The sequence below is a fragment of the Falco peregrinus genome, chromosome 12 (genome assembly GCF_023634155.1).
Source record: "Falco peregrinus isolate bFalPer1 chromosome 12, bFalPer1.pri, whole genome shotgun sequence".
Lineage (NCBI taxonomy): Eukaryota > Metazoa > Chordata > Aves > Falconiformes > Falconidae > Falco > Falco peregrinus.
Window position 1 is genome coordinate 18,974,498 of NC_073732.1, and position 26,772 is coordinate 19,001,269.

At 39.7% G+C, this 26,772-nt stretch overlaps 1 protein-coding gene across 11 annotated transcripts in view; it reads right to left on the reverse strand.

Annotated features, from left to right (window-relative positions):
* The window catches only part of ABCC5 (ATP binding cassette subfamily C member 5), a 49,220-nt gene that overhangs the window by 20,476 nt on the left and 1,972 nt on the right, over positions 1-26,772 (reverse strand). For 2 of the 11 annotated variants that reach the window (XM_055817006.1, XM_027787337.2), the window contains exons 3-13: positions 15,949-15,987; positions 13,666-13,826; positions 13,269-13,424; positions 12,413-12,560; positions 7,504-7,737; positions 7,220-7,393; positions 5,756-5,903; positions 5,103-5,251; positions 4,355-4,462; positions 2,225-2,575; positions 646-717 (exon numbers count right to left, since the gene is read on the reverse strand). In XM_055817006.1, the coding sequence (XP_055672981.1) occupies positions 646-717; positions 2,225-2,575; positions 4,355-4,462; positions 5,103-5,251; positions 5,756-5,903; positions 7,220-7,393; positions 7,504-7,737; positions 12,413-12,560; positions 13,269-13,424; positions 13,666-13,826; positions 15,949-15,987 (1,740 nt within the window). Of the gene's footprint in view, positions 1-645; positions 718-2,224; positions 2,576-4,354; positions 4,463-5,102; positions 5,252-5,755; positions 5,904-7,219; positions 7,394-7,503; positions 7,738-8,200; positions 12,561-13,268; positions 13,425-13,665; positions 13,827-15,948; positions 15,988-18,107; positions 18,425-26,772 lie in introns of those variants that run through there. The other 9 variants (XM_055817009.1, XM_055817011.1, XM_055817007.1 and 6 more) reach the window with 8 other exon arrangements.

A 26,772-nucleotide genomic window follows, 5' to 3' on the forward strand; every position in this document is an offset into this window, starting at 1 on the left:
AGGAAAGAGAAGAGCAGAAGTGTTATCTCACAGTTTGTTACCCGGTGTGCAAAGAGCCAATCTCACACACAGAGCTGAGATACCATTTATTGCATGTCTGCGCAGAGATGCGTATGCAAATCCACAAAGCTAGCAGCACCTCTCAACACACAGTAAAACATTTTATACACTCGGAACAATCGTTTACAATTATGTTTAGTTACATTTAATTCTCATAGGTTCTAGCAAGCCTCCCCTCCATCTAAAGGTACAACATTCTGGCTTTTCACCTCCCAATTCTTTAGAGAGGGGGCTTTCTTTGCTCGAGGGTGGATCTTTTAGTATGCCAATTAGGACAATTCACATATAGTTCAAGTAATTTTCTGTTTGGTCTCATTAACCATTTGGTTCTCCTTGAGCTTATCTTGTTATGTCCCAGCTTGACAGAGATATGGCAGCTATTCCTTCTCCCAAGGCCATGTCTTGTTAAGTATTTGTAACATCCTCTGTTTTTCAAATTCTTTCTTGTTTTTCATTATAGATATTTACATATTTTGTCTAAATTTCAAGTTAACAGACTGACCTTCTATTAACCACATATATGCATATGTCTTATCTAATACTGAGCCCATCAACTACAGAAGCAGTCAAAACAGAATTTCTCACCTGTCCTAAAATTGCTGAGATAAGTGAAGTTTTTCCACTCCCCACACTGCCGCAAATTCCAACAAGTTTTCCCTAGACAGAAAAAAACGTAAGTTATGGTACTCATTTCTTACACTCTCCATCCCTTTCAGAATTTGGACTACCTTCAGTACCTCCGAAGGGACAGCTGGACATTAATGACAGCTGAAAAGGGACATAACAGACAAAAAAGCAAGACAGTCAGTATTTTAACTCTCAAATAAAGATATGATGAATATCATACCAACAAGGAATGCTATCCCACAGTGGACTAATACTGAATCAACTCTACAGGTAAAAATGAATGTATTTTAAGACCATCTCCCTTTCGACCAGGCCTCATACGGGCCCCGGGAATGCTGCACTCAGCAAAAGGCACCAACGCTTGCCTGAACAGAATGCACCAAGATGCTTTTGAAAGTGGTAAAAAAAGATGTAAAGACAGAAAGAATGAAAGAAAAGCAGAATTTAGGATATATGGGTCCAGTAAATCTCCCTGTCTATGAGATTCAGTTTGCTAACAAACACATACCAAAAAAAGGCTAGAATTCAGTCACTTTGAAGTATGTCTCTGAAAAAAAAAAATAGATGGGCGAGCTGACACCCATATTAAATAATGAATTCATCAAAACTATTTTTGTTCCTTTCGTAAAAAAAGGTAAAGTGGATAAAAGGATATATAGCCACTTGTGGAACACATTACTGGCTTCTCGTTTGCAAACTTCTGACAGAAAACTAGACTTGATATTTTCAACTGTGTACTCTTTTTTTCAAGGCTGTTTTTTAAAGTAAATGCATCCTCCTCAGAAGTTTAAAATATAGGGGGGGTTATAGTTTAAAATAGTCTAAACCATCCCACTACTCATCTGACTATAGAAAACAATTTAACCACAAGTATCTTGATAAATACATGGATCCTATTACTACAACACCCAACTGCCAGACTGCAAAACTGTTGTATTTGTAGAAGATGTCATATATTGAGTTCAATGCTTTTTCTCTGACATTTTACATCCTTTTACCCATCTCGGAATGAGAATTCCAACTACTTCTAAACTCTTGAAAGTCTCTGTACAAAAATTCTCAAGGAAGAAAACCACACATTCTTCAATGAAAAGCACTGTTATGCTCCATTAGAACACCTAATCACCTAAACAGTTCACAAAGAATATAGCCGAAACCCTGAAAAATTATCAAGCAGCTGCAGAAATACACTATCCACCAACACCCCACTGATAAATAACCCTGTTGCCCTGCTGATTCTTCAAGCTTGTATACTTTATGAGAACTAGAAACAGCAAAACCATCACATAAATGTGAAACCTATACAACCTGCAGTCATTTCATAGGCTGTTTGCAAAAATCTAGTTTGCTAAAATGGCACAGCTGTTTACATCAAGATCATACACTGCATCCTGGACACCGCAGTTGCTATGGATATTACAGGAGTGCACAAAAGCAATATGCTCCATTTCATGCAAAAATACACCGTGTCCTATTCCAAGGGACACATAAAAATGAGGCCTTCTGAAAGCTCAGATTTCCTCCTTTCTTCTCTCACCTTTTCTATCTCCAAGTCAATGTTGTAGAGAGTCCTCTGAAGCCGAAGATTAACCAGGTGGATGATTTTGTTCTCCTCTTCAGGGCTAGGATGGTCATCATTGTCCACTAGAAGATGGCCCTTCTGCTCTGCCAGCACAGCTTGCTGTCCCTCATTCTGTAGCTTCATTTTCTCTTTCTTGCCCTTGGTGATTTTCTTGTCTTTTTTCACTTTGGGGGTCAACTTTGGTGAGCTCTGGACGCTGGCGTGGGAGAAGTCCCAAGCCAAGGTAGCATTTTTCACCTCTATCGCGGTGTGAGGATTGGCTGGTTTTTTCTTTATCATATGAACCTCTTCCATTACAAATAAACTCTGATAGGAGTTGTGAGAGAGGTGTAAAGATGAGACACCTGATCAAGACTGGGAGACAAGCCTATGGCACACTCACGCAGCAAAACACATCAGGCTATATAGTAGGAGGAAGCTGAAGAGCAAAAGGTAGCTCATTAGTGTAAACTAACTCCAGGCCTGCTAAGTGGCTGGGGCATTCCTGGATGTGGTGGAAGTACTTAGATACACTAAGACTTTTACAGCACTGCGATACTCTGGAAGCAACATCAGAAGGGCTTATTCTTTTAACACTGTTTGCAACCGCAGCTCTGTAACTTCCAGATTAAAAACAGGAGTAGAATACATGGGTTGGAGTGAAGAGGTCATTTTAAGGGAAAGTGACTGACTTGTCCTGCACACCAACTCATTATGGAAAGAGATGGAATGACTTTTAACTTCAGCTTTTACCCTTCAACATTTCTGCTGGGAAAAAAGTCATCTCTCACAAGTTTAGCTGATCTGTCTTGGGCTGCTTGACAATAAGAAGACATTAAGTCCACTGTATCACGTTTTCCACCACATCCATCAGTATTTACAATCAACACAGATTAGGAAGAGATTTTTCACACAGTTTAATTACAAGATAAAAAGCTTTCCACTTACATAATTTATGACTTGAACTAAGAAGCCTTTTGTAATTAAAGACTTCTCAATCCTCTGCCTTATATACTCTTACAATTGCTATGGTCAAATCATACATTCGGAAGAAAGGTCACACTCATTTACAGAGCCAAAAAGCCAAGTTACATTTTTACTGTGATGTTAGACTATCCCCACCTCTTGTTATACTCCCTACACAGATTACCCTGTTTACAGTCAGACTGGAAGATAATTACAATTTCCCCTGTCCTTGTCTTCCCCCACCCCCAAAACTCCCTTCAGCACATTTGGATTTAAGAAAGTCTGGTTTAGGGTGACTCATGAGATGAAACAAAGATGCTCCAAAGCAATGGGATCTCAAAACCATTCTGCAGTTCCTATACTTCTCACACCCAGATTTGTTTCATGAATGCACTGCACAGAATCCATGTATCTGTCAATGCTTGTGGAATCCTATTTGGAAACTTCTAAAATGTCCAATGCACTATTGTCTTCAAGAGACAAGACAAAATTAAAAGGTCTGTCTTCTGAGTTCATACTGAAGTACACACAGCGCATTTACTTCACAGGGGTTGAAGGATGAGGTAGGGCTGTTTGTTATAAGGGGTTGAATTTTCTGCCGTAAATTCTGTTTTGTCAGATCACAACTGCATTTTATTCACCTACTAGAGTTTCAGTCACTTAACTAGACTGGAAATACAAAACTTCAGTTTTTCGTTACTACAAGCAAAATTCTACTGGTTTCTGCAAAGCTGCCTACATAATACATGATATTTTTCCAAAAACAGTTTCATTAGCAAAACAAAGTTTCACTGCAGATATACTGCACTGCCTTCTCATACAGATGGGTCTTTAAAGGGAGTTTAAGAATCATTATGCTCTGAGTCATCTAGTCCTGTACTCTTATCCCTTACAGTGGCCAACATAAAAATCATTAAATAATAATATTTTGCTTCCCACACCGGTATTATCTTAAACTTCTACTATTCCTTCACTAGATTTGTATCTCTTCCACAAAATACAGTGATCTGCAGTGCTAAGTGTAAATAAAAAGAACTCCTCAGTCATTAGAACATTACCTTTCAAGTGTTCCCTTAGTATCTATTGTACACATACAACATTCCACACATAGTTAAAATGGCAAGGCCAAACGCTGCTTACCTTAAATCTGTCAACAGAAACAGATGCCTCAGACAGAGACTTCACTGAGAAAGGTGTTACTTTTAGAGCAAAAGTCATTGAATTAAAGACAGTGACCACTGTGAATGCCTAAAAATGAGACAAGACAGATTATCACATTTGGATGCAATACGCTAACTTCAACCTTCTAAAAGCTGAAGTGTCACAACAGCAATTTAAAGCCATAGAAAAGGCCCACAGTCCAAGAATAACTATTTAAATATTCAACATGTTCTCAAACAGCCCAAAAGAGCAGATCTGCACAACTCTTTCTCCCGTGCTTTGTAACAGACCAAGACAGACACTTCAGTGTTTGCAGGCCTACCGAAAGCAGCAGCTAGCACAATCTGCATTAACCTATTACGTGAAGACCTAAGTTCAAATCCTGTTGTAAACCATATGTGCCGTTTTCCATCCAACCATGCTGCAAAACAAAAACATCCAGTAATCCCAGTGCCCTATCTGAATAGCAAACAGGAGTGCTCATCTACGTTCAGCTCCAAACCCATTCTGGGGAAGGTCAGGACTGAAACAGCACTGAGAGGTTTTTGTGCAAAATGTAAGATTACATCTGCTGCTGTCAGACCTATCAGACGTTCTCTGTGAGCAAGGCTACAGCCTGGCCCCACTGGCACAGCCACAAAGCAAAGAATACGATAAAGAGAAATGACTTAGCAGAAAAGGTACTGTAGCAATATTGTAAACAATATGTTCAACACCAGTAAGTTACCTGAGCTGCTGTAAGATCGTAGCCAAGGATCATGTGGACAGAAAAGGTCACCACGCTGGCAATGACTACAACTATGGGAGCCACACCCACAGTGATGCTCTGGAAGTAGCCTGCACGCTCTAAAATTTTACGTTCTTCCTCACGAATTTCTAGAAATATAAATAGGGGCACCACATTTGAAGGAGGATTCGGAGGGTACATACACAGCTGATGCTACCATCAGAAATAGAGTAAGACAGGCCTAACTCTACGCTTTAGCATTTATCATATTATATATATACCTTCTCATAAAGACCACAGTTACAGACAGGCAAACTATAATGGTCTATAAATCTCCGTAAGAATAGAGGTCTGTCTTTATTTTAAAATGGAGCAGCTAGCACATTTATTAAATTATAAAAAATGGAACAAAATTCTAAAAATTAAGATTAGTGCCAGGACACAAACATTATTATGCTGGAAGGCAAAGCTTCAGAAGCAGATCTGTTCATCCGCCCTATCGTGCATAACAAATAGGAAGCCCAAAGGATGAAAGTGTTACCACACTGCAGGTACATCGACACCTATGGTACTAAGCTAGGAGGATGCACCAGGCTACTAAAGCAATGGGGCATCTGCACAAAAGGAGATATTTACAGATTACGTGAACTCACTTTGAACGTTCTGAGAAAATGGTTTGACCCAGGCATACATTTTAATGAACTTAATGTAATTAAGAACTTCATTCATCTTTTGCACACGTTCATCCGTTGTTGATACACATTTTCTTCTGAAATAAGCTGTGAGCCGTGACACAAACATCTGAAACAAAAGGCAACACCATTAATGGCAACTCAGAAAGAGCAAGTGCATTCAACTCCTCCTAATTACCAGAGAAAGATGATTTGGAATCCGAAAAAGGGATTCAGGGATGGGGCAAAGTGACTGTTGTTTTAACATAAAAGTCGGGCTGAAAACACTATTCATATCCTCCCATCCACACTGAGCACCACACTGACAATACCAAGTTTCAACAAAAATAAGATTTGTGAAAATAAGGCTGTGCACTTTTACCAGCACTGAATAGTACCAGTTTTAAGTTTTTTAAGCACCAAGACTACAAACACATTAACCTAAAAACACACCAAGTTGACCCTCATAGCAAAAGAACAGTAGAACCCATTTTAGCCAACCTTTTAACCTGGTCCCACTACAAGCCCAAAGAGCAAGCTGGACTTTGCACAGCCAGATCAGTTTCTACCATATGCCAGTGCTATGAAGGTGGTAACACAGTTTAAACACTTTTACTAAAGCAATCTAAAAATAAATAGTTTTTCACATGTTTCTAAATATCTGCTACTCTTGCATTCATCCCATTCCTGGTCTGAAATTAAAAATCAACACACTACTTTAGGAAGTTTTCACCTCCTTGCCCTTCTTCATACTCCTGCAATGTCTTTAGAGTCCCCACCAATAGAGAAGGACTGCTGAAAAGAACTGGAAAAGATGATCAAACTCCACTCCTCATTCTCCTCTTTAAAACAGAATTCCCATTATTTTGATCATTACAATAGGACCAAAGTGGACTTTAAAAAAGCATGGAGGCTGAATACTGTAAAATTTGTATCATGAATACAGTGACAAATCTTCAACAGCCTTACAGGGCATTTTAGAGGCAAGAAGAATCTGGCTTGAACTAGCCTATTTCAGAGCTCAGCAGAAGTAGAGGCAGGAGTAACTAATAAAGAACACCCTCTCCCAGATGAGGTGCTTTTCAACATCTTTTGTTGAAGTCAAGAGCAACATGCTCAAGCAACAATGAGCTCCTGTACAGAAACTGAAGGCAAGTGTCTTTCCAACCCTGACCACAAGCACCTGAGCATTCTGGAGTTTAATTTAGCTATGCATATTTATCTCAGTCAAATCTATCGGATTTCCTATTTCCATTTCCTAATTTTCTTTATCATTTTGAGCTTCCCGATTCCAAATCTCTGCTTCATACACCATCTTCAGAAACATGTTCAATAACATGCAGTGCCATAAATGGACTAAATCTAGCACATTTCAACACCTATTCACAACTATACGTATGTCTGCCCTAATAAAAAGGAAGTAAGTCTTAACTCTTTCCAACTCACCATTGCTGGGTAGAAAAGGATGAAGACAGCAGAGCCCAAGAAGCCTGTCGGACCCAGAATAATCACATTATAAACCATTCCTAAGATGGCCACAATAGGGCCCCCAGCCAACAAACTGCCAACTGCTGCAGCTTCAAACATCCTCTGACCATCATTGGAACATACATTTATGAGCTGAAAAAATACATAACATTATTTAGATATAAGGCACAGCTCATTCACAAAGGAATATAAATGCATATCCCTTTTCACACTGCAATTTCCAAAACAATGTTGCAGCTTACCTCTCCAAGAGACTTCTCCTTTATGTTCTTCAGCTTAAGAATTTTTTTAAACGCCATTGTCAAGATAGCTCCACGTAGTCTAACCCCCGTGCGGTAATTCAAAGCCCAGGTTAGTGCAAGGGACCAAGATCGCACTATTTCCGTCATAAAGATGCCAAAAACTAAAAACAAGCTGTACTGCAGGTTGGACTCACTCTGTTGGGTATACTCCAAAAGGTGTTTCACAACGAACGCCTACAGGAAGAAATGCAAGCTTGCATGAACACCCCATCATCCCAGAAGACCATGCAACAACTTTATGTTAAGTTAGAAATAAGCAGGCTACTTTGATTTTAAAAGAGCCATTTGAAAGAGAAAGGATCTTCTTTCTAGAAGTAAAAGGTGTCAATACAAGAAGTACTGTAACACAAAGCCCTGCTGAGAGCCAAGCACTGAGTCAAATTTAGTAAGTAAAGAGAGTTTAATTTGGAACCATATTCCTCGCAGTACACTTCTAATCTTCCGTGTCTTCTAACTTAACATAAATCTGTCAGTTAGCTGAAAGCAATGCATTATCATATAGAAGAGTTTTAAAATATAGTCACTACTACTTATACATCTGCACACATAAACATTCCTTTACGTGACATTAAGACCTTTTTTATTTTATCTTTGGTTTGCTTCAAACGTGCTTATTTGATAAAAAGGAACAATGTACCTACAGTTGTAGAGGGGAAGAGTGAGAAGGACATTTGCAAAACATTCCTGGAAATAAACATCAGCAGTTTAATAGTAAAGAAAAAAACAAGCAAAAAGCACAAGGTACGCAATACCACAAATCATTGGGGACAGGGGAGGAAAAAAAAAAAAAAAAAAAGACAAAAAAATTAACCGTTCGATCCCTCCCCATACCCTCTCCCCCCAAAAACATAAACACTTTACCTCAGGAATCACATTTCAAACATCACCTGCAGAAAGAGGACAGCCCCCAGAACCACCGATTCCCACCTCCAGCTCTTTGTGGTCCAACGGCACAATATAACATCATACAACTCACAATCACCAGCAATATTAAATACTATTGACTGCGAAACAATAGGCTTTTATTTGAAATAAAGTGCCACCTTAAACGGTAACATCTCAAGAACACTGTACAACAGGTAGAGCATTGTATAAACATACAATCTGCACATACAGGATAATTATAAAGGACTAACATCTAACAGTCAGTCTTAGCCTGTAACAAACTAGATTTGAAACTACGCACAAAATTATAAAGATACAAAAACAGAACAGTATTTGTTCATGAAGTCCAAAAGAAGTCAAACTTGCAGGTGCCAACAGAGAAGGCTTCTGAGGCTGCACAAATTCTGAAATCTGGTTTAAAAGTATCCTACAGTAAGGCTTCACAGACAGCAAAAGATTTCCTAGAATGTTTTTCAACAAATGATGCTTTAAGATACTGGTGCTTTTGATATGCTAGTACAGAGCAGAGAATTACCTTTGCCCACAATAAAAAGCAACAAAAAAAATCTGAGACCAAAGAAAATATTTGAGAAGCCTTTCCCATTCATAGTCCGTTGAAGTCCTCTTGGCTAAACCAGGTTTTGCAAATAAGAGTTCTGTATAGTTTGAAGAGAGGAAAAAACCAAAACACCCCACTACTGCAGCAAAGGTATTGATAGCTATAGCCCAGCACCAAGTAACAGAAAAAAATGGAGATCAAATTCATCTGTTCTGAGGAAAATAATTCTGCACATCAGAACCAAGGAAACATGCTGTAAATAATTTTGCTCTTTCGTTTTTCACAGGTGTGAATTAAAGCCAGATGTCCGTCAGGTTCTAGAATGGCCACTGAGAAAATTTACATACCAATCCCTGAACAAATGTGAGGAGCTCACATTCACAGATCTAATGCATTCCAACTTTCTCCTTACTTGGATTTAGTTTTACATCGACTGTTTGGACCACAACTGCATACAGTTGGTTTGCAGTTACTAAGGAGATTACTGACTTCTTTTTCCAGTATTCAATCCAACGTATGCAACCGAGTCACTGAGCAACTGGGGTTAAAATTCCCCTTTTTCCTCATGAGCTGTAACTCAGCATGGTCGCAGACTGCAAGCATTTTCTCGCACACCACAGCATTGCTGAAAGTCTCCAAGAGAGGATGTATAAAGATAGCAGATGTTTCCTGGGGTCTCATTCCTCCCAAAACTTTTTAGTGCAATTTTTCAGCACTATTTTATAGATTCAGCATCTCCCGTGATGAAATAGAGACCAGCTTACATTATACCCCCATATTATTTTTTTTCCGGAAGAAAGAAAAGAGGAAACAGCAGATTAAAGGGTTTTGAAAAGGGAGGGGAAAAAAAGTCACACAGAATTAACATTTACATCTGAACACATACTATTTGAATTCAAACTAGTTTAATGACAAGAATCCAGTATAAAGTTATTTACAAAACAAGAAAGTTACAGTACAGAAACTAAAACTCAAGCTAACGGGGAAAAAGGAACTCCTGCGACTATTACCGTAGTAGCTGGTACTAGTTGCTTGGCTGTCTTAAGCATTCCCATTGAATAAACATTACCTTACCTTTGCTCTTGGCGTTCGCTCTGCCCAGCAGGACTGTCTCATTCTGACGCAGAAAACAGCCATCCTGAAAATTCTGAAGAACAGCTTCTGTCACTGGTCCCACTGCAGTGCTGGCATCCCTGCTGCAGCCAGCGTGCGACAGCACGGGGCAGGCTGCAACTGGAGCCAACTGGGAAATTGGGAAACTTACCTCCAGCAGCTTACCACTCCCCCCTCCAGTAACTGACCAAACTGTCAAGCTGTACTCCACTAAGATAGCAAGTTTCCCCATCTCCCAAACAGGAAGACTAGCTCTGAACAGTTGCAAACATTGTTCAGACCTGGAGTTAAACCGATTATGTTTAGTAATCAAAAAACTTCTTAGCTCCTCAACCCAAACTTCAAAGTTTTGGTAGCTGACCAAATGGCAGCAAATATTCACTGGGAATAAAAGGTATCTCACCTATACTAGTACATTCCAATGGCTCTTACAAGGCAGTCTGACACATGCAGCTGTCTCACCAGGTTACCGGTCTGGATACTGTGCCAGATGCAGAATTTATTAAAATAAAATTAAAAAAAAAAGACCCTTGAAGGATCTGTCTGATATAAAAAAATCCCCACACAGGAAGTCTACAAAAACTCCTTTCCAGTTATAACCATCACAATGCTCATCAGCAAAGCCACAGCTCTTGGCTGGCATTTCAAGGTCATAGACATTCAATTAGAATTTTTGAAGTTTAATATAATATAGTGTTTAACTCCATTTTTATAATTTTCACAAATACATGAGGTCAAGTCAAGTGCTTTTCCTGATCTCCCTTTTCACCTTCAGGTGACTGAAAGGATGTAACAATACAAGAAAGCACTGATACTTCTGAGGAGACAGCACAGGCATATCTATGAGGCATGCCATTTTTGAAAACAGGGAGGAGGGATGGTAAAGACTTTTTTCATGCCAAATGATGGAACCAAAAGGGAATTGTTCCTTATTCAGAGAAATGAATAAGGTTGCCTATAAATGGCCAAATGTCCACAGATAATTTTAAATCACCCAAATCGAGCATCAGTTGCAGCAGTAGCCCCCAGCTTAGTCAAGCTGGTTTGTTTTTCTCCCTCCCCTCCCACTCTCTCATTCAGCAGTTCAGCTGAGGCAAATGGAGAAAGTTACACTACAGAAATTAGGGGCAATCCTGCCACAAGTTCTTTGCTAAAGCTAAAAGCAGCTACTAAAGCCCTGTAGTGAAACAATGACAGAAGCTCTTCTTGGGGAAAGCTAGCGCTGTTAAAACCTTAATCATGATTTATTGTTAATTGCCAAAGTATGTTCATATGTTTTATAATACAAGCTACTATCAATTATTACCAAGAAAATAATATCACAGAAACATTTATTGTTATTCATATTACATGAAACAAGGCAAACTTTAAAAAGGCTTAAAAAGCAGAACATATTGATAAGACATTTAAAAGCAGGAAAACATTTTAAAAAGACATTTCACCTAACAGTGCACCCAAGTGTACTTACCCAAGAAATGAACCTTCAGCTTACCAGCACACTGAAACGTGTACTACTAGCAGTAATACTGCTCCTACTCCTCAAGGGAAATGTGTAGAGAATAAATTTAGTCAAAATTTCAACTGTAAATCTGCACAGCACGTGCAACAAACAGGTGACAAAAATGGTGTGAATGTCAAGTCCCATATGTTGTTATCTTCATTACGACCCATAGCAACAAACAGCAGCAGTTCCTAGAGGCAATAACATGCTCTAACACTTCTACATGAAACCTGTCTAGACCATTCTCTGTAGGATCAGCAAAGGCTACACCCACAGACTTCTTGAAACCTGCTCACATTATTTTTCAAGTAGTACTCTAATAGAATTGTTTTGTTCCACTTCTTGAAGACTGTGCTATTAATGCCAGTGATCTACAATTAGTGTTTTACCTAAACTGAATTTTATTCCGAGATAAATTTACAGAATTGCAAAAAGAAAAAGAAAACAATTAAAAGACCTGCACATAAGAACTTTATGCAAAAAAACCACATACCATTTAAGGAAGAACGTTAAACTATACTCAAAACCAAAGAGAAAAACCAAGTGTGCATTTCCTCCAAGATACCTAAACTCCCCCTCCCTTCTCCAAGAACTTGCCTCGGTACTCAGCAACTGATCCACCAGCTGTCGGAAACCTATCTTGGATTATTGAAATCACTTTGGAATTTTGCCCCAAAATTTCTAGCTAGTCAAAACATTTAAGTGATTCTGCAATGAAACCTTAAGATTTTACAGTTGGCCATGAGATGGAGCCCTCTGGGGTTGTTAAAAAAAGGATGGATATTACTTACTGGTCCACTAAAACCCGCAAGCTGCGTGATCATCAGACACACTATGGAAATGATGAGCCTGGTGCGGCAGAAAATCCACACAACCCTCCGGAGAGAAGCATCTTCGGGCCCACTTTCTTTCAGTTCTTCCTGCCACAATCTCTCCAGCCTAATAAAAACAGAAGCCTTGTGTTAGGAATTTTTCATAGTAAGAGAAGGTACCATCTCATAGGTACTTCTTTGTGAAAATCCCAAGCACTTCCTAGCTCAGAGCAACAAAAAATTGGTATCAACTAGATATGAGAAATAAACACATGGTACATTTTGTGAGGTAAAGAGAAACATCTGCACCTTGAAATACCTATGTTGTGCTTTGCCTGGAGTCTCTTTGGCAATATTTAATGTACTGACTTGTTAAGAGTCTTTCCTTGCTGATCTGACAGAAGAGTTGTGGAGTCAAAGCCCCAGAAAAACTCTCATTAGCCATAAAAGGTTAGCCTGATCACGAGATCTGACCCATATTCAAATCACTTTTTACTGTCAGTATTAGCTTTCATTATTTTAGCACAAGATTTCTTTTCAGTGTAGCCTTAAGAACTTTGTTTTAATATAAAATAGCTTAAAGACATGCAAAATAAGAAAAACAATTGCAAAACACTCCTAAAGACAGACTCCTCTAAGTTTACTGAAATCAGCAAAAGTACAGAAACAGTGCAGGAAGAGAAAGTGGTCTATGAAGGATAAAACTAAACTCCATTATTCTAAGAAAGGCAGAACAAAATATCACTGCTGCTTTCCTAGGGCAATACTGTATCACTGCCTATGAAATAACATATAAAGACAGAAATAAGAAAATAATAAGTAACAAGATGTCTACCTTCTACAATTGACATCTGAAGACTCATGCCTTGATAAAGACCATACATCACCCATAAACAATTCCCCCTTCTTGTACGCTCTGTGGGCCAAAGGAGTGAGCCAGGAGAAGGTCATGCAGGAGAAAAGCCCAGCATTATCAACAGGGTGCTGGTGTCTAAAAGGAAAAAAAAATCACAAACAGATGAAAAAGGAAACAGAATTGTAAGTCCCTGAGAAAAACAAAGCCTCCTCTCACTGGAAGTACTCAGAGTACCAAATGGCCCATGTAGCCATACTTGTCAAACAAAACCTAATGTTTTCAGTATCAGTCAGCAGACCTACAGCTACAATCCTGCTTTGTAACTGGTCTGAAAAGCAAATGCTCTATCAGTTCTTTTGTAACCCAAATAACTTACTTGGAAGTAGTCCGTATAGGTTTCAGAACATTTAGGCCATGGTGATATTTTCCCTTGTGATGCTCTTCGTCCAGCATTCTCAGCTGGGAATGCACGGAGGTGTCCAGTGGCAGGCCCTCTGCCCGAGCAGCTGCTTCCAAGGCATCCTGGCATTCAATCTGCTTTTAGAAGGAAGACAGGAGAGTCAGACTTTAAAACTATGTTTAAAAATCCATGACTCCTGACTCCAGCAACTTTGCACCTCCTCCTTCGGTTAATTATTGCACAACAGCAATCACTATAATTTAAATGTCTTAGGAGGACACCCTGGCAGCAAGGACTTGGAGGGCACACATCCTAGATCTGCATTAGATTGCTGCACTTGTAAAACATAAATCAACACCAGTATTGTCTCTGTGCATTCAAAGGATAATAAGTGGACAGACAAGACTAATCTTGCATGCTGCCACAGGAAATATAATAGAGAGAAATTACAAAATCAAGTACCTATGACATCAGAAATCAATGACTGGCTTACGCAGCAAAATTAATACATGCATTCTTGATTAATTTACACCCCCTTAGTGTAATTTAGCTATTCCTATCTGTGGAAAAATCAAGTTATTTTCAGAATACTACCGAAGTCCTGTCTTCGAAAAATAGCTTGGATTAGATCAAAAAACAAACATGTATTAAGCAGAATTGTACTTTTTTCAGTTCCTGCTTTTTCTCTTTCTCCCTGAACTAAAGGGAACAAAGATGACAATTTTCTCTGCTCCCAGCCACACAATTCAACCGCTCAGCAACTTTATTAACAACCACTTAAAAGGCAAGCCTTATCTCGGGGGAGTTTTTCCACAGCCCTAGAGAAAGACAGACCTATACGCTAATCTAAGAGGAGAAAGGAAACAGCAATGATATGGAGTAGTCAAAATGTTGCAGAGTTCAAACAAATCTTTTGATCAGAAGCCAGCTGTGGTAAAACTATCTGAGATTAGCTTGCTATCTGTACTTGCAGAGGGCTCACCAGTGGTTCTGCTAACTTAATGGACCATTTATTGCAGTGCCAAGTTACCTGTTTGTATTTTGGTTTCTGAGAACTGGAGCTACTTAGTGAAAAAAAATCGGTTCTGAAGGAAAAGTCTCCCCAGCTGTCTCACAAACAGAGATACTATTTTTACCCTTACTAGCTGCCTTGCAGAGCAAAGTTATTTTATTCCTTTGAAAATAGCAGCTCTAAGTGCCTTGTAGCCTCCTACAAAACACAGTATCTGCAGACACCAAAAGCACACCAATAGCAAGCACTTTGTTCCCAACCTTCCATCATGTAATTTTTGTCAGAAATGCCACCATTTATCAGACTTTGTCTGTACTACATTAACATGTAAGCATATAGCATATTAAGACATCTAGCTTCCACTCATGTGAAAGACAAGAGCAGGAAACAGATAATAGCATAAACCTGTCCTTTATCTATTTAACCAAGGTACTTAAATAGTGCCTAAGCATATTCTCAATAATCCATGGTCCTGTTCAAAAAACTTATTCGCTAAAGCTATGATTACAAAAGAAGATACCAAAGTCATAAGAAAACAAAAGAGCATTATGACACATGGAGTGACTCAAAATTATGCAGCACTTGAAATCTGAATTAAAATACTTCTCACTCAATTTATATTAAGTTACTGACTCATTAAGGGCAAATTTTAACCCCTTTACCAAATCTACCCCAATCAGTCCTAACAAGGGACCTGCCAAAGATGTCTCAAAGGACTCAGTAGCAGGGAAAGTTCTGCAACCACTGCTTTTCTGGTTGCAGCAGAGTAATTCATAGCTGGTTTGGTACCTTATCCTTTGTCAAAGCCCCAGGCAGATCTGTCCAAACACTTGGTTGCTGGTAACATGCTTGTTTGTAAGTGATGCCACAGGCTATTTGCAGAATCATTGTTTTTCAGAGCATGCAAAAAGTGCCCATAAGTTAAAAAAAAAAAAAAAGCCTTCCAAAACAAAACCCACTGTATTTGTCAGCTTATAAGTTTTTCACCACTTACAAAAAGGAATAGCTTTTTAATAAGAAAGCACAATTGTAAGACGCTATATTTTTAGGCAGTCCAAAGTTAACGTACTTGAACACTCACTATGAAAAATAATTAAACTCTCCAGAGCTGCTTAACAGAACTCTCTCAGCAAAGGTGGAGAAGAAGCACTGATAAAAGACTAGGGCACTGCCTTTAAAAGGCCTTTATAATGTCTGGCCATATAGGCAAGTATAAGTACAAACCCCTAGTCAAGAACATCGCTCACCTCCATCTTGGCAAGGCTGTCAAAATCCCACATGTATGACTGTCAAGAAACAAAAGCAAAACACTGCTGTACAATGAAGATTCTAAGAAAGACCATACAGTTCTGTGTCACATTAGAAAATCTTCCAAGCATAGTGTTTATCAGGAAAAAATGAGACTCCTAAGCGGGTCTACAATTCATTTCTAGAGCAAAAGACTGAAGAACAAGAACTAACAACAATCCCCAAACTGTTAATTTTGGTTTCTGAATCCCTATTACTTTTTCAGGTGTTCATCAGCTGGCAATATCCTGATTGCCTGAATGCATGTACAGTTTTCTTGGAAACTAAAACCTTGAAAAAGTCATTAGCAATGGGATATAACAGGTTCGAGCGCTGCTTTTGAAAGAAATGTCTAATAAATCAACACTATCAAACAGAAATCAGACAGCAATTCAACAACTTATTAATGTACCAATACAAACAATGAACCAGGTGATACACAGCATTGATAACACTGAAGAAATGCTTACAGAAACAAAACAAGCCTAAACTACGTATCATTAACTGGAGGGGGGGCGGAATGATTCAGACATTTCTTGAAAAACAGCAGCAGTATCACAAAGGCCAAAAGACACAAAGAACAGAGCAGGAAACATTACTATTCCACTTAAACACCTAGGGTTTGCCCCTTTTTTGAACAGGGGAGTCAGTCCCCTATCACTTGAGTTTAAAAAGGGTATTATACTTAAAACTCTTTCTGGAATTGATGAGAACAGTTATGATTAGAACAGCTTCCACACAAGCATATATTTAGGACCTCTCAGCTGGACAGAAGAGTGAAATAAAGATAAGGTACAGTATTTGAGAGGTCCATAAAGTCATGAATTGCATAAAGAGGAGAATGAGAGAATGACCACTAACTGTCCTTACAACTAAAGAACTGGGGACTCTGAAACTGATTGTTTTCACACAATGCACACAGATTTAAAATTGTCATAGGATGCTGTAAAGTTCAAATGTATAAATGGACTAAACTTGGAAGAATTAAACTCACACAGGGTAAGCACAGTATGGTTTATTAGACGCACAACAGAGGATAACAGCAATCTTATCAATAGCTGGTGGATTAAAAAAAATTCTGAAGCCATGGGCAGCTTCTAACAGAGGGCAATAGTTCTGTACGCTACACTTTGTGAAGCTGTGGCAGACATGGATGCAGGCTGATATGATTCAACAGATGACTGGGAAAATTAACAGATGAAGAAACAGTGAAGCTTTTAATCCTGAGAGCAATCCCTGGGAGTATGGAGGATACTGAGGAAATATCACTACATGCATGATCTTGACTTGTTCTTTTAACTCCACAGCTAGCTCACAGGCAGGCAGGCAAAGAGAAGCATGGCTGGTGCTGCTACCACAGAACGTATGTGCTCCCTCTAACTTTCTGCAACTTGAGCACCCAACAAAACCAGCACCTGTTATCACAATTTCCTTGTCCAACAAATTGGTCACAGCAGCGGTAAGCACATAAGGTAATGTGAGAGCCAGAAAGATGACATGGGTGGCTCAAGACATGCCATGACAGAAAGTCTGGGTGAGTGGAGAACACTAAGTTGTTAAGGGCAAAGAAAAATATTTGCTCATTAAATTAGAGACAGCAGTACCAAATTCACAACCCACATACCAGGGTCATGTGAGAAGGCCACAAAAGTACAGAAAATTCAGGAGCCAAGCTACAAAACTGTCAAATATGTATGTCAAAGGTAAGAACGACAGAAGTTATGTAGGAAGCAAGAGAGGCATCATGAACATTACTTGAATTTGCTTGCCTTTCTGTGTATGTGAAATAAAGTAACACTTCTGAACACCTGTTAAGCAGCCAATATGGGCATTTATCTCTGAGGATGGGGAGCAGGTGAAGAGAAAGGCAGCAGTTGTGTTGTATACAGGAAGAAAAAAAAAAGCCAGTGAAATAAGATCCTAGCCTTTCACACAGGCAATCTCATATTTAACAGAAAAGGTAGGAATATATTGATTTGACAACTGTAACATCAGATAATAGCAAAACCAGACAAGCCTGGAGGCCAAGCAAAACAGATTTTTTTTCCATTCCTTTCTCTGCAAAAGGCGTAAGTATGTGATATACATGCAATCAACATGTGACCCAAACCCCACCCACCAAACAACTACTGCCGCCTCTTCCATAAGGCAGAGCATCTTCCAGGGCTTAGATCACCACAGAGAAGCAGCTTCATTTCTTCTGGTCATACTGCTACCTGACAGGAAACCAAAGCAGACATACAAAGGTTTCTTTTATTAATCGCTGCAGCCAACAAAATACAAAAGCTCCTGTGGTTTATTTACTATTACATAAAGTTGGAACTTATTTAAATAGTAAAGAACTCCAAGTTGATTCCAAGTTAGGGCCTCTGTCTTCCTCCGCCTCCTGATGCATACAAATGAAAGCTCATGTCTCTGCTGCCTTCCCAGCTTCAGCTACAAGGAAAAACAGCTCTTTACAGCACCAACCATTTATCCAAATGCAGGAATAAGCGCAGCTGTGCCACATTTATCTTAAATGAAAAGAGAATTAGCTGTTCAGAAGCATGCTCTGACTTGCTACAAGAATTCACAGATGTGACAGCTTCAAGTCCAGCCATTCACTGTAACACAGTTAGATGCGACTTCGTTACACAAGACTTCTGCAGTTTTTCTTCTGGGCTAGGATTAGAAGAGGTTGAATTAGTGTTCGAGTCATGGTTTCAAAGCTAACCTGAGTCTATGCATCCTCAGACTAGAGGAGAAGTCTGCCAGTAGTGTTTGACACTGATACCAGGGCTCTGCAAACAAACAACCAAAGGCTATGTGTGTTTGTGATGAGCCTGACTATTTTAGTCACATAGATCGAGCACTTCTACTTCATGCAGAGAGTCCTTGCTGAAGACAGGTATACCAGTTTCTTCGGGGAACATTGCTTATTTGACCTTGCCCCTGAATTCTGACAAGCATTAGCACTGATGTGAGATGTTCTAAACCATTCCCTGGCAAATCCACTTATTCCTGCAATCCAAGAAACACAGAATTTGGCATGTGGTGCTCGTTTTAGGATTTTGCAACAGTAGATGCTATGTGTGCACCTGATTAGCAGTTATGCACCTGTTTAGGCTTCTGGTATACAGGAATCCAAGTCTTTTGTTTTACATTAAAACTAGTATTCATGATCTTGTAATCGAAGAATATAAGATTCATTCAGAGCTGAGGTTGTACACCGATCATCCAGCACTAAAGCTACATAGTTCATGCACACCAATAGCACAGTAACAGCAGACTCCTGTGGAACTGGAAATAACAACCAACTTTATAACTTGCCTTACAGAACTAGCATCCTATATGTGCTCTGCCCACAACGCTGGGAAACTAATTCCTCACTAAACAGATCAAAGTAGCACAGCACAGGCTGAGGATTTGACTCCCAACTTGCTCAGGTAAGCTCTGCTATCCCGAACCACATGCAGACAGCCTGCCATATGCTGGAGCTGTTCTTCCAGCAATATCCTTTACTCTGGCCATACCTAAGCTAGGTCACAACAGAAGCTGCACATGTCAATTTAGTACACCAGGAATACCCAGGGAGTCTTTAAACTCAAACTTCTGTAGAGTGAAACCACCTGTGAATGACAGCAGAAGCCTTCACACCACAGCATTTACCAAGCCTAACACAACAGCCTTTTTATTCAACTCACCTTCCTGTACCAACACATGCTTCCAAAAGCAAGAGGCATCCCACTCATGTGGCAAATGAACTAGTAAACTCAAAGTAAACACCTCAGGGCTCCAAACATGTTGATTTTGAAATTTAACCTTGATCCTCAAAAAGAACTGAAATACAGATTTTGTTTGTGGAACACCTGTTCACAGTATGCAGAGTTCAGACCACAGCTGACTATTCCTTAGCACTAGGATATGAATGTTCAACTAATAACCTTCTCCAGGCATTACAACTCCCCGTGTACCAGTGAGTTGTGATTCATTTAAGTTCGCCAGTAGTTTGGGATAGATCCACTAAACCCTGGAAACTCTTGTAACTGTACACTATGTTTCTGAGACAGCCACAGGGCAGAATGTGTCCAGCATTAGATATGGAACACTACAATGGAAAAAGATACTACAATCTTCCTTTCACTGATTGTTAACCTGCTCCTTACACACTGTTGGCCAAGAACAGGCTGACTTACCAGTCTGCTTTAGATAAAGGAAGAGCAACTAACAGTGTCGTCAAAGACAAATACTGACAAGTGGCCAGATCTGGTGTTTCATCATGCAGCTAGGACTTGGACAAAAGGTGGTTAGTCCACTAAAGAAGGCAGCAGAGTTTCAATGGAAGCCATGAATTAGACAGGACACTGGTGCTCCTCTAGAGAATGTCTCTACCCAGTGAAGGATTTTGCCTTTCTGTTCTTCCTGTTACTAAGTGTAAGGCTTCTTAGAGGAAAAAAAAAAACAAACATGCCTTCAGCATATAGGCACTTGTCTAGAATTGCCTTCTTGAGTTCATTATGTAAACTTATCCTTGAGTTTCAGCTCTGCTGATCACACTGAGGATGTTCAGACAAATTTCTGAAAGAATCACCAGAATATTGGTGATCTCAAAATTGAACTTGAGAGCATTTTACATGCTCCTGATAGAGCTGCACTGTCTACTCACCCCTTAAACATCTGTTGATAGCATAACAGTAAACCAAAGTAGAAGCACTAAGAAAAGTAAGAGTTTTCATCTTACCTCCTGTGCAATGGTTAGAAAGGTTAAATACCATCAAACTTATAACAGGAAGATTCTCTCGGCTAACAACATTCACAGATATTCTAGGCACTATCAGGGCAGTAAAGTCAGTGAAACTGGGTTTGAGGGGTGCTGTCCTTCAGTTTCATGCACTGTTCACCTTAGCCCCCTTCAGCATGGAAGCTTTTATGTTCCATTTACCCTCTCCTTCCTGCCACCTCCCTCCTCTCAGCATGAGACATTACAGTGGCTGCTTTTTCCCCAGAAGACTCCTGCCCATACAAAGTAGTGGCTTCTCTCCATCTATGGACCCAGCCTACAAGAACTTCAGCTTGCCAATGCCCACCTATTATAAATACTCTGGAACAATGAACTGTAGCAAAACCATTGCTCTGAACCAGGAGTTCCCCAGCTCCCCAATTTTAGAGGTTTATTAGCACAATGTTTCTATCCACCATACTGCGTGTGTTCAGATACCACACAAATTCTATCAGTTGTGGACTCTGCATCATACTTTGTTCCTGTGACAAGCATATACCATAGTGTTCAGTTAAAACTTTACCAATTAAGAATAAGGCATGTAGCACCTTTTATGGGCACTGTCCACAGAACTGGTCTACCCATCAAGTCACTCAATTCCTTGCTACTTCAGCTGCTCAACTACAGCTCTAGATCTTCAGCCTTCAGAGCTGACATTACAGATAAAGAGATCTGATCCACTGCCTGTTAGTAGGAATTGGTTAATTTTACAACGTGTCATACCTACTCCCTCCATCAGTGCCCTTACATTGGCAGCAGTTTGCTCACAGCATGGGAAGAACACACCAAAGAAGGATCCATACAGGAGCATGCCTCACCTAGCATAGCCTTTTATATAAGGCTTCCAAAGACCACTGGACAAACACTGTTTTCTTTCCTACTTTGTAGAAAAGTCAGTTGACAATAAAAAGTTTAACAGCATTAGTTTCCAATTTTACTGTCATAGCCCCAGGAAATCAGTATCTCCTTGCAGTCAGACTCTGCAGCAGAATACATAAACGCATTACACTGCAAAAGCTGAAATTCTAATTCTAGGTTGAAATTATTGTAGCAATTCAGACTTCGTAGATACTTGCACCTGTGTCAATTTTATATGTTTTATGCCAACACTACCTAAATGAAGTATTCCCTCACCTTCTATGCAGCTATGATCTGAGAAAATAAAGTATTAAGACTGCATTTGTGCGTAGTCTGTTATTAACAGACAAGACATCCTCAAGCTGCTACATGTAGCCACACAGAGCATGACAACAGCACGTACAAGTTTCAGAAATACATGAACATCCATATCAAGATTTCCTCTATCCCTGCACATCTCTCCTAGCATAGCCAACACCAATGAGATGCTCAGCTGGGTGGCAATTAAAACAAATCTAGCACTTGATCTTGATCAAGCAGTCAACTCCAGTTTCACCTTGTCACGCAGTGAGCACTGGCATCAGCTCAACTACAGTTTCTAGCTGTGATCTGAGCCAGTCATATAGCAATACTTTTGCGCTGACTGATTCAGAATACCTACAGCCCTTAAGAGCCTATTTGGGCTGTGATTCCTAAAGTTCTGTGTTTACTTAGTTATGAAAATAAGGAATCTTCTGGAAAAACACAGAGACATCCAGCAGCTTCAAATAAAATTAAAAGCTTATAGTTAAGCTGTCTCGAAGGCCTGCTCTGAGCATGGAGTGCCAAGGAACTAGTACCGAGGCTATATTCACATTTCTCTTTTTGAACATGTTGTTCAGCACAGTTGGTTCAGACACTTCAGATGCTCCAGAGGGGCTGAGAGGCAGCATTGATCCAACTACCGACAGTCAGACAGTGATAAATCACTTCAAAGCTATCAGCACTTGAAGGTTTTACATCAACTCCAACAAGTTCTGATCACATTCTCTGTCTTTGGCAAAAAGCTGTCAGACAAACCTGAAAAATAAGAGATCAAGGTGAAGACAATAGTAGGGCTTCTGATAGCTAAAGTTAGCAACACATTTTTCCTGCATGTTTAAAGCAATCTCTAAAGTTCCACACTGCCCAGTGTCTTGAAATGCAGCAATCCACACTTGAGGCTTACCACAGATGCTGTAGATGCTTCAGCATCAAGAACCTAATCCTGAACACTGCATTCCACTCAGAACCAATTACAGCTTTGAGTACAATTTGTCAGTTAGTGCCCTAACATTGTTAACTGGGGGACTCAAATTTCAAGAGCTGAGTTCTCACAAGCACTGTGTATCATGAAAACAAGCTGCTTTTACAACCTCCTCTGTTGTTGCAAATATAATGGGGTAGGGGACCAAAATACTCACTTGCCTGCTGTTCCATGAAATAAACATGAAGTCTACATTTGAGATGAGCTTATTGCAAAATCACTGAGAAAAAATTATATCTCTCATCTGTTACTTTATACTATATTTCATGGATACAGTAAGACCTGTCCTCCTCCTCAGGACACACTGTTTCCATGAGAAAAACTTAAATACAATTTCTTCAGATACATTAGCAGTGAATAAAAATTGAGGGACGTGCCCGTTGAGTTGTAATGGCTTCTTACAGATCAAGACTACTGACTGAAGTGCTAGGCAGCAAGAGCACCTAGAAGCCATCTTCTTTCAGAAGAGCCATGCCCCCACATACAATAAGCCTGATTAGTATGGTATTATACATTGGGAACATGTAGTTAACACCCTGTTTTGTAAGTACATTAAGGACTAAGGACATAAAAATCTATTGTTATAAGAACACACTGCAGAAGCTTATTCATCAGGTGAATATATGCATTGACAAGCTGAACAAAAATTGTTTCTTGAATTTCAGTCCTAGAGTGCCTATTTCCAAGGTCCAAATTTCTATAGCAACATTCCCATTAAGCACCAGGAAGTGCTGGATTAGACCTACTTATATTGCAGCATGACTTCAATTATGATTCCAGGAAGCCTATTTGAAAAGCTCCTGTCTTTCAAAGAAGTGATCTTTCGGGCTGTGACCAAACAGCATTTAAGTTTTTAAGATAGGAATTGCAAGTTCTTATTCATTCTCATCATGAACACCCATTACAGCATCCTTTCAGCAGGGAACCTGAACATCAGTATGAAGGTTTCAAGCCAGAAAGAGCAAAGATGAATACAATCTTCATGCAAGGCAAAAAAAAAAAATAAAAATTTACAAGGTCCTGGCACCTTGGCTCAGTAGTAAAATAGGTCTTTCACCTACAAGTATCTTGATCAGGCAATCAAGTAGTCTTGTCCACTGCAAGTTAAGAAGGATGTATAAAAATGCAGCAATACAGGCAACAGAAAAATCAGTAAGTCACATTATTGACCAGCCAAGTGTACCTTTAGTCTTGCCAGAAGCAGTCACCACCACTGGCTGTTAACCAGTGGCCCTTGACTACCAGAGGCAGCACATTCCTGTATCCTCCTCAGCAGGAACTACAGTTCTATCTCGCTCTATGAGGTACCTATGCAAAATGTTAGCAAGAAGTCTGCTTCATGTGGTATAGTCTGCTGCAAAACAGTCCCAAACCTGTATTCCACAAAGATCTGAAGTTAGTGGTGAAACAACAGCCTTAATCTGCTTGCAGCATGTTACTTGCTATATAGATCATGCTTACAGCTTTGTCATTTTCTGGTCAAGCTAGTTCAAATCTGAGATAGGTTTTCTACAAGAAATAAGAGTACCGAAATCTCTATTAATGGCACACCGGACTCTGTTGCTCAAGTGACAGAGTTTCACTACAGCTTAATCCCTCTACTTGCAGAAAGGTAGGACTACAGCAGTTCATCACATCAGCCTTCCACTGCATTCTGTCACCAGCTGTCCCAACATGCGCCCAATAAGCCTGGTTAGGCATCTGACCCAATACCAGGTTTCACGAAGGATAAAGCAGCAAAGGACACAGTCCCTTCCCTTCCCTTGAAACAGCCTTCTTAACAGCTGAGCTACAGCTTTCACTCATTTCTTACAGACAGAGGGGATGTGCTTGACCAAACAGGCAAAGTTCAGCCTTATGAAAGGCAAGTCTTTGCTCATCCCCATTAACAAAAGTATAAAGCACCCCAACACATGATAAGGCCAAGAATGCTGCTGAAACCAGAGCTTGTTTCAACTAGAAAGCTTGGTACCCAAACATGAACATTAACTTAGATAAGATACTACGAATACAACTCCTTTTATTTAACCTCAGTATTTTTGCAAGTAAGCAGGATTTAATCTCACTGACATGCAGCAACAAATTCAGAGCTGTTTGTGTTTAACAATTGTATACAAGCTTAAGGCTAGCAAAACAAGAAGGGTACCAACATTTTAGCTAGAAATTAATCAACCTGGCATATTAAAAATAGCTAGCAAGTAAAATGGGTAACCTGTCAGAACTAGCCCATTCCATTAGAAATATTAATTAGGTTCATCCATCCACTCAGAGAAAGATAAAAGTTGTAGGTGAGAACTAGGGTGAGCCATTTTCTCACATCAGTAATCACAAGTTTTACAGAACCCCTGTTTTGCAGTCAATTACCTGGGTCTACCACCCTGTAGTCATAGGCAGCAAATGAAATGGTAGAGGTAGAAGGGTAAACAAGGCTACAACAACAGAGTTAAGCTGACCTGAAGCTACCTCGAAGTTAAGAGTTCTTAACACCACACTGTACAGACATGCAGGACTTGGCTTGGTATCGCCGATTTCATTTAGAAGGTTTAGAGATAAAGATTTTCTCCTCAAAAGTTAAACCAGGCATCAACTTGATTAGATGATGCAGACCACCGGGCAGAGGTAACATGCTATGATTACTGCTCAACTCCATTGCCACTGGTCAGGAAACAACGCTGTCCTCCAATAGCATCACTGTTGTCACCACTAATTTCACAGAGCAGATTTGCTACTGGATCATGTGCAGTGGACAGCAAGCCCATGACATCAGTGTAGTAAGTGTCATTAGGAAGCTGCACTGTGACTCCAGAGGGCTCTTAGCTCTGCATCAGTGCTTGCTCTAATGCAATCACTCTACCTTCCTCTGAATACTGTCAGCAAGTCTGCTGAGTCATAGAGCCTGTAGGGACACCAGGAGCTGCAGGGCCTGCAAGCGCTAACTGCTCTCAGCCTGCTGCAGAGCAGATCACTCCCATCTCAAAAGACAGCAGTGCAGCACCCTTAACCCACAGAAAAAAACCAAAAACGATCTAGCAAAACCCTTCAAGCCCCAGTGAAACAAGGTAAGCCTTATCTTAAGTACATATTACCTCCACATCTAGTATAATGCAGCAAAACTTAAGCCTTTTAAGAAAGTCTTCACTATTCCTCTATGCAAATAGAGCTCCCCACTTCACAACCCTCACACCAGGGCCATCACAGGCAATCTATATTGAATGCCCAGCAACACATTTGCAAGCACACTGTCATCACAGAAATCAGACATAGGTAGTATTAACTTTATTTAGTTTCAGAAATTTCTACATTAGTATTTTAGGAAGTGTTAAGAATAGGACATGCAAGAAAATACGTCAGTGCTAGCATTCAGAGCAGCTAATATTTTTTATGATCTTCAGCTGGCACATGTTATTAATTTCAGACTGTCTTTCACCCATGCGGGTGTTCCCACTTACCTGAGCGGGTTTTTTTGCCCTATATATAGCACGTGGTACATGCACTCTTTTCAGTGAGAAGCTCTAAAAATTAGAAATTCAGAACAGTAACATGCAAACTCTAAGTCAGTGGTTATTTCAAGACCCAGCTCAAATTAAACTAGAATTAGCTATGACAGCATGTTATCATGTTAACTACACAGATGCACAAGAAACAGTATTCAATACAAATTACTTCCGTCTGAGGGAAAAAGTAGAAGTCTTGTTATTAGATCAAGCTAGACATCTGCTTTAGAAAATTAATCCTCAAGAAAAACATGGCATGATTAAGAGTTTTTTCAGCTGCCAACACTGAACTGTGCATGGTCAGTGGAGAGCTCTCCACTGTTTTTGCTTCGTTGTAGTGATTCTCTTAAGTACAAACATTAAAACATTTCCTGCATTCAACTTCAAG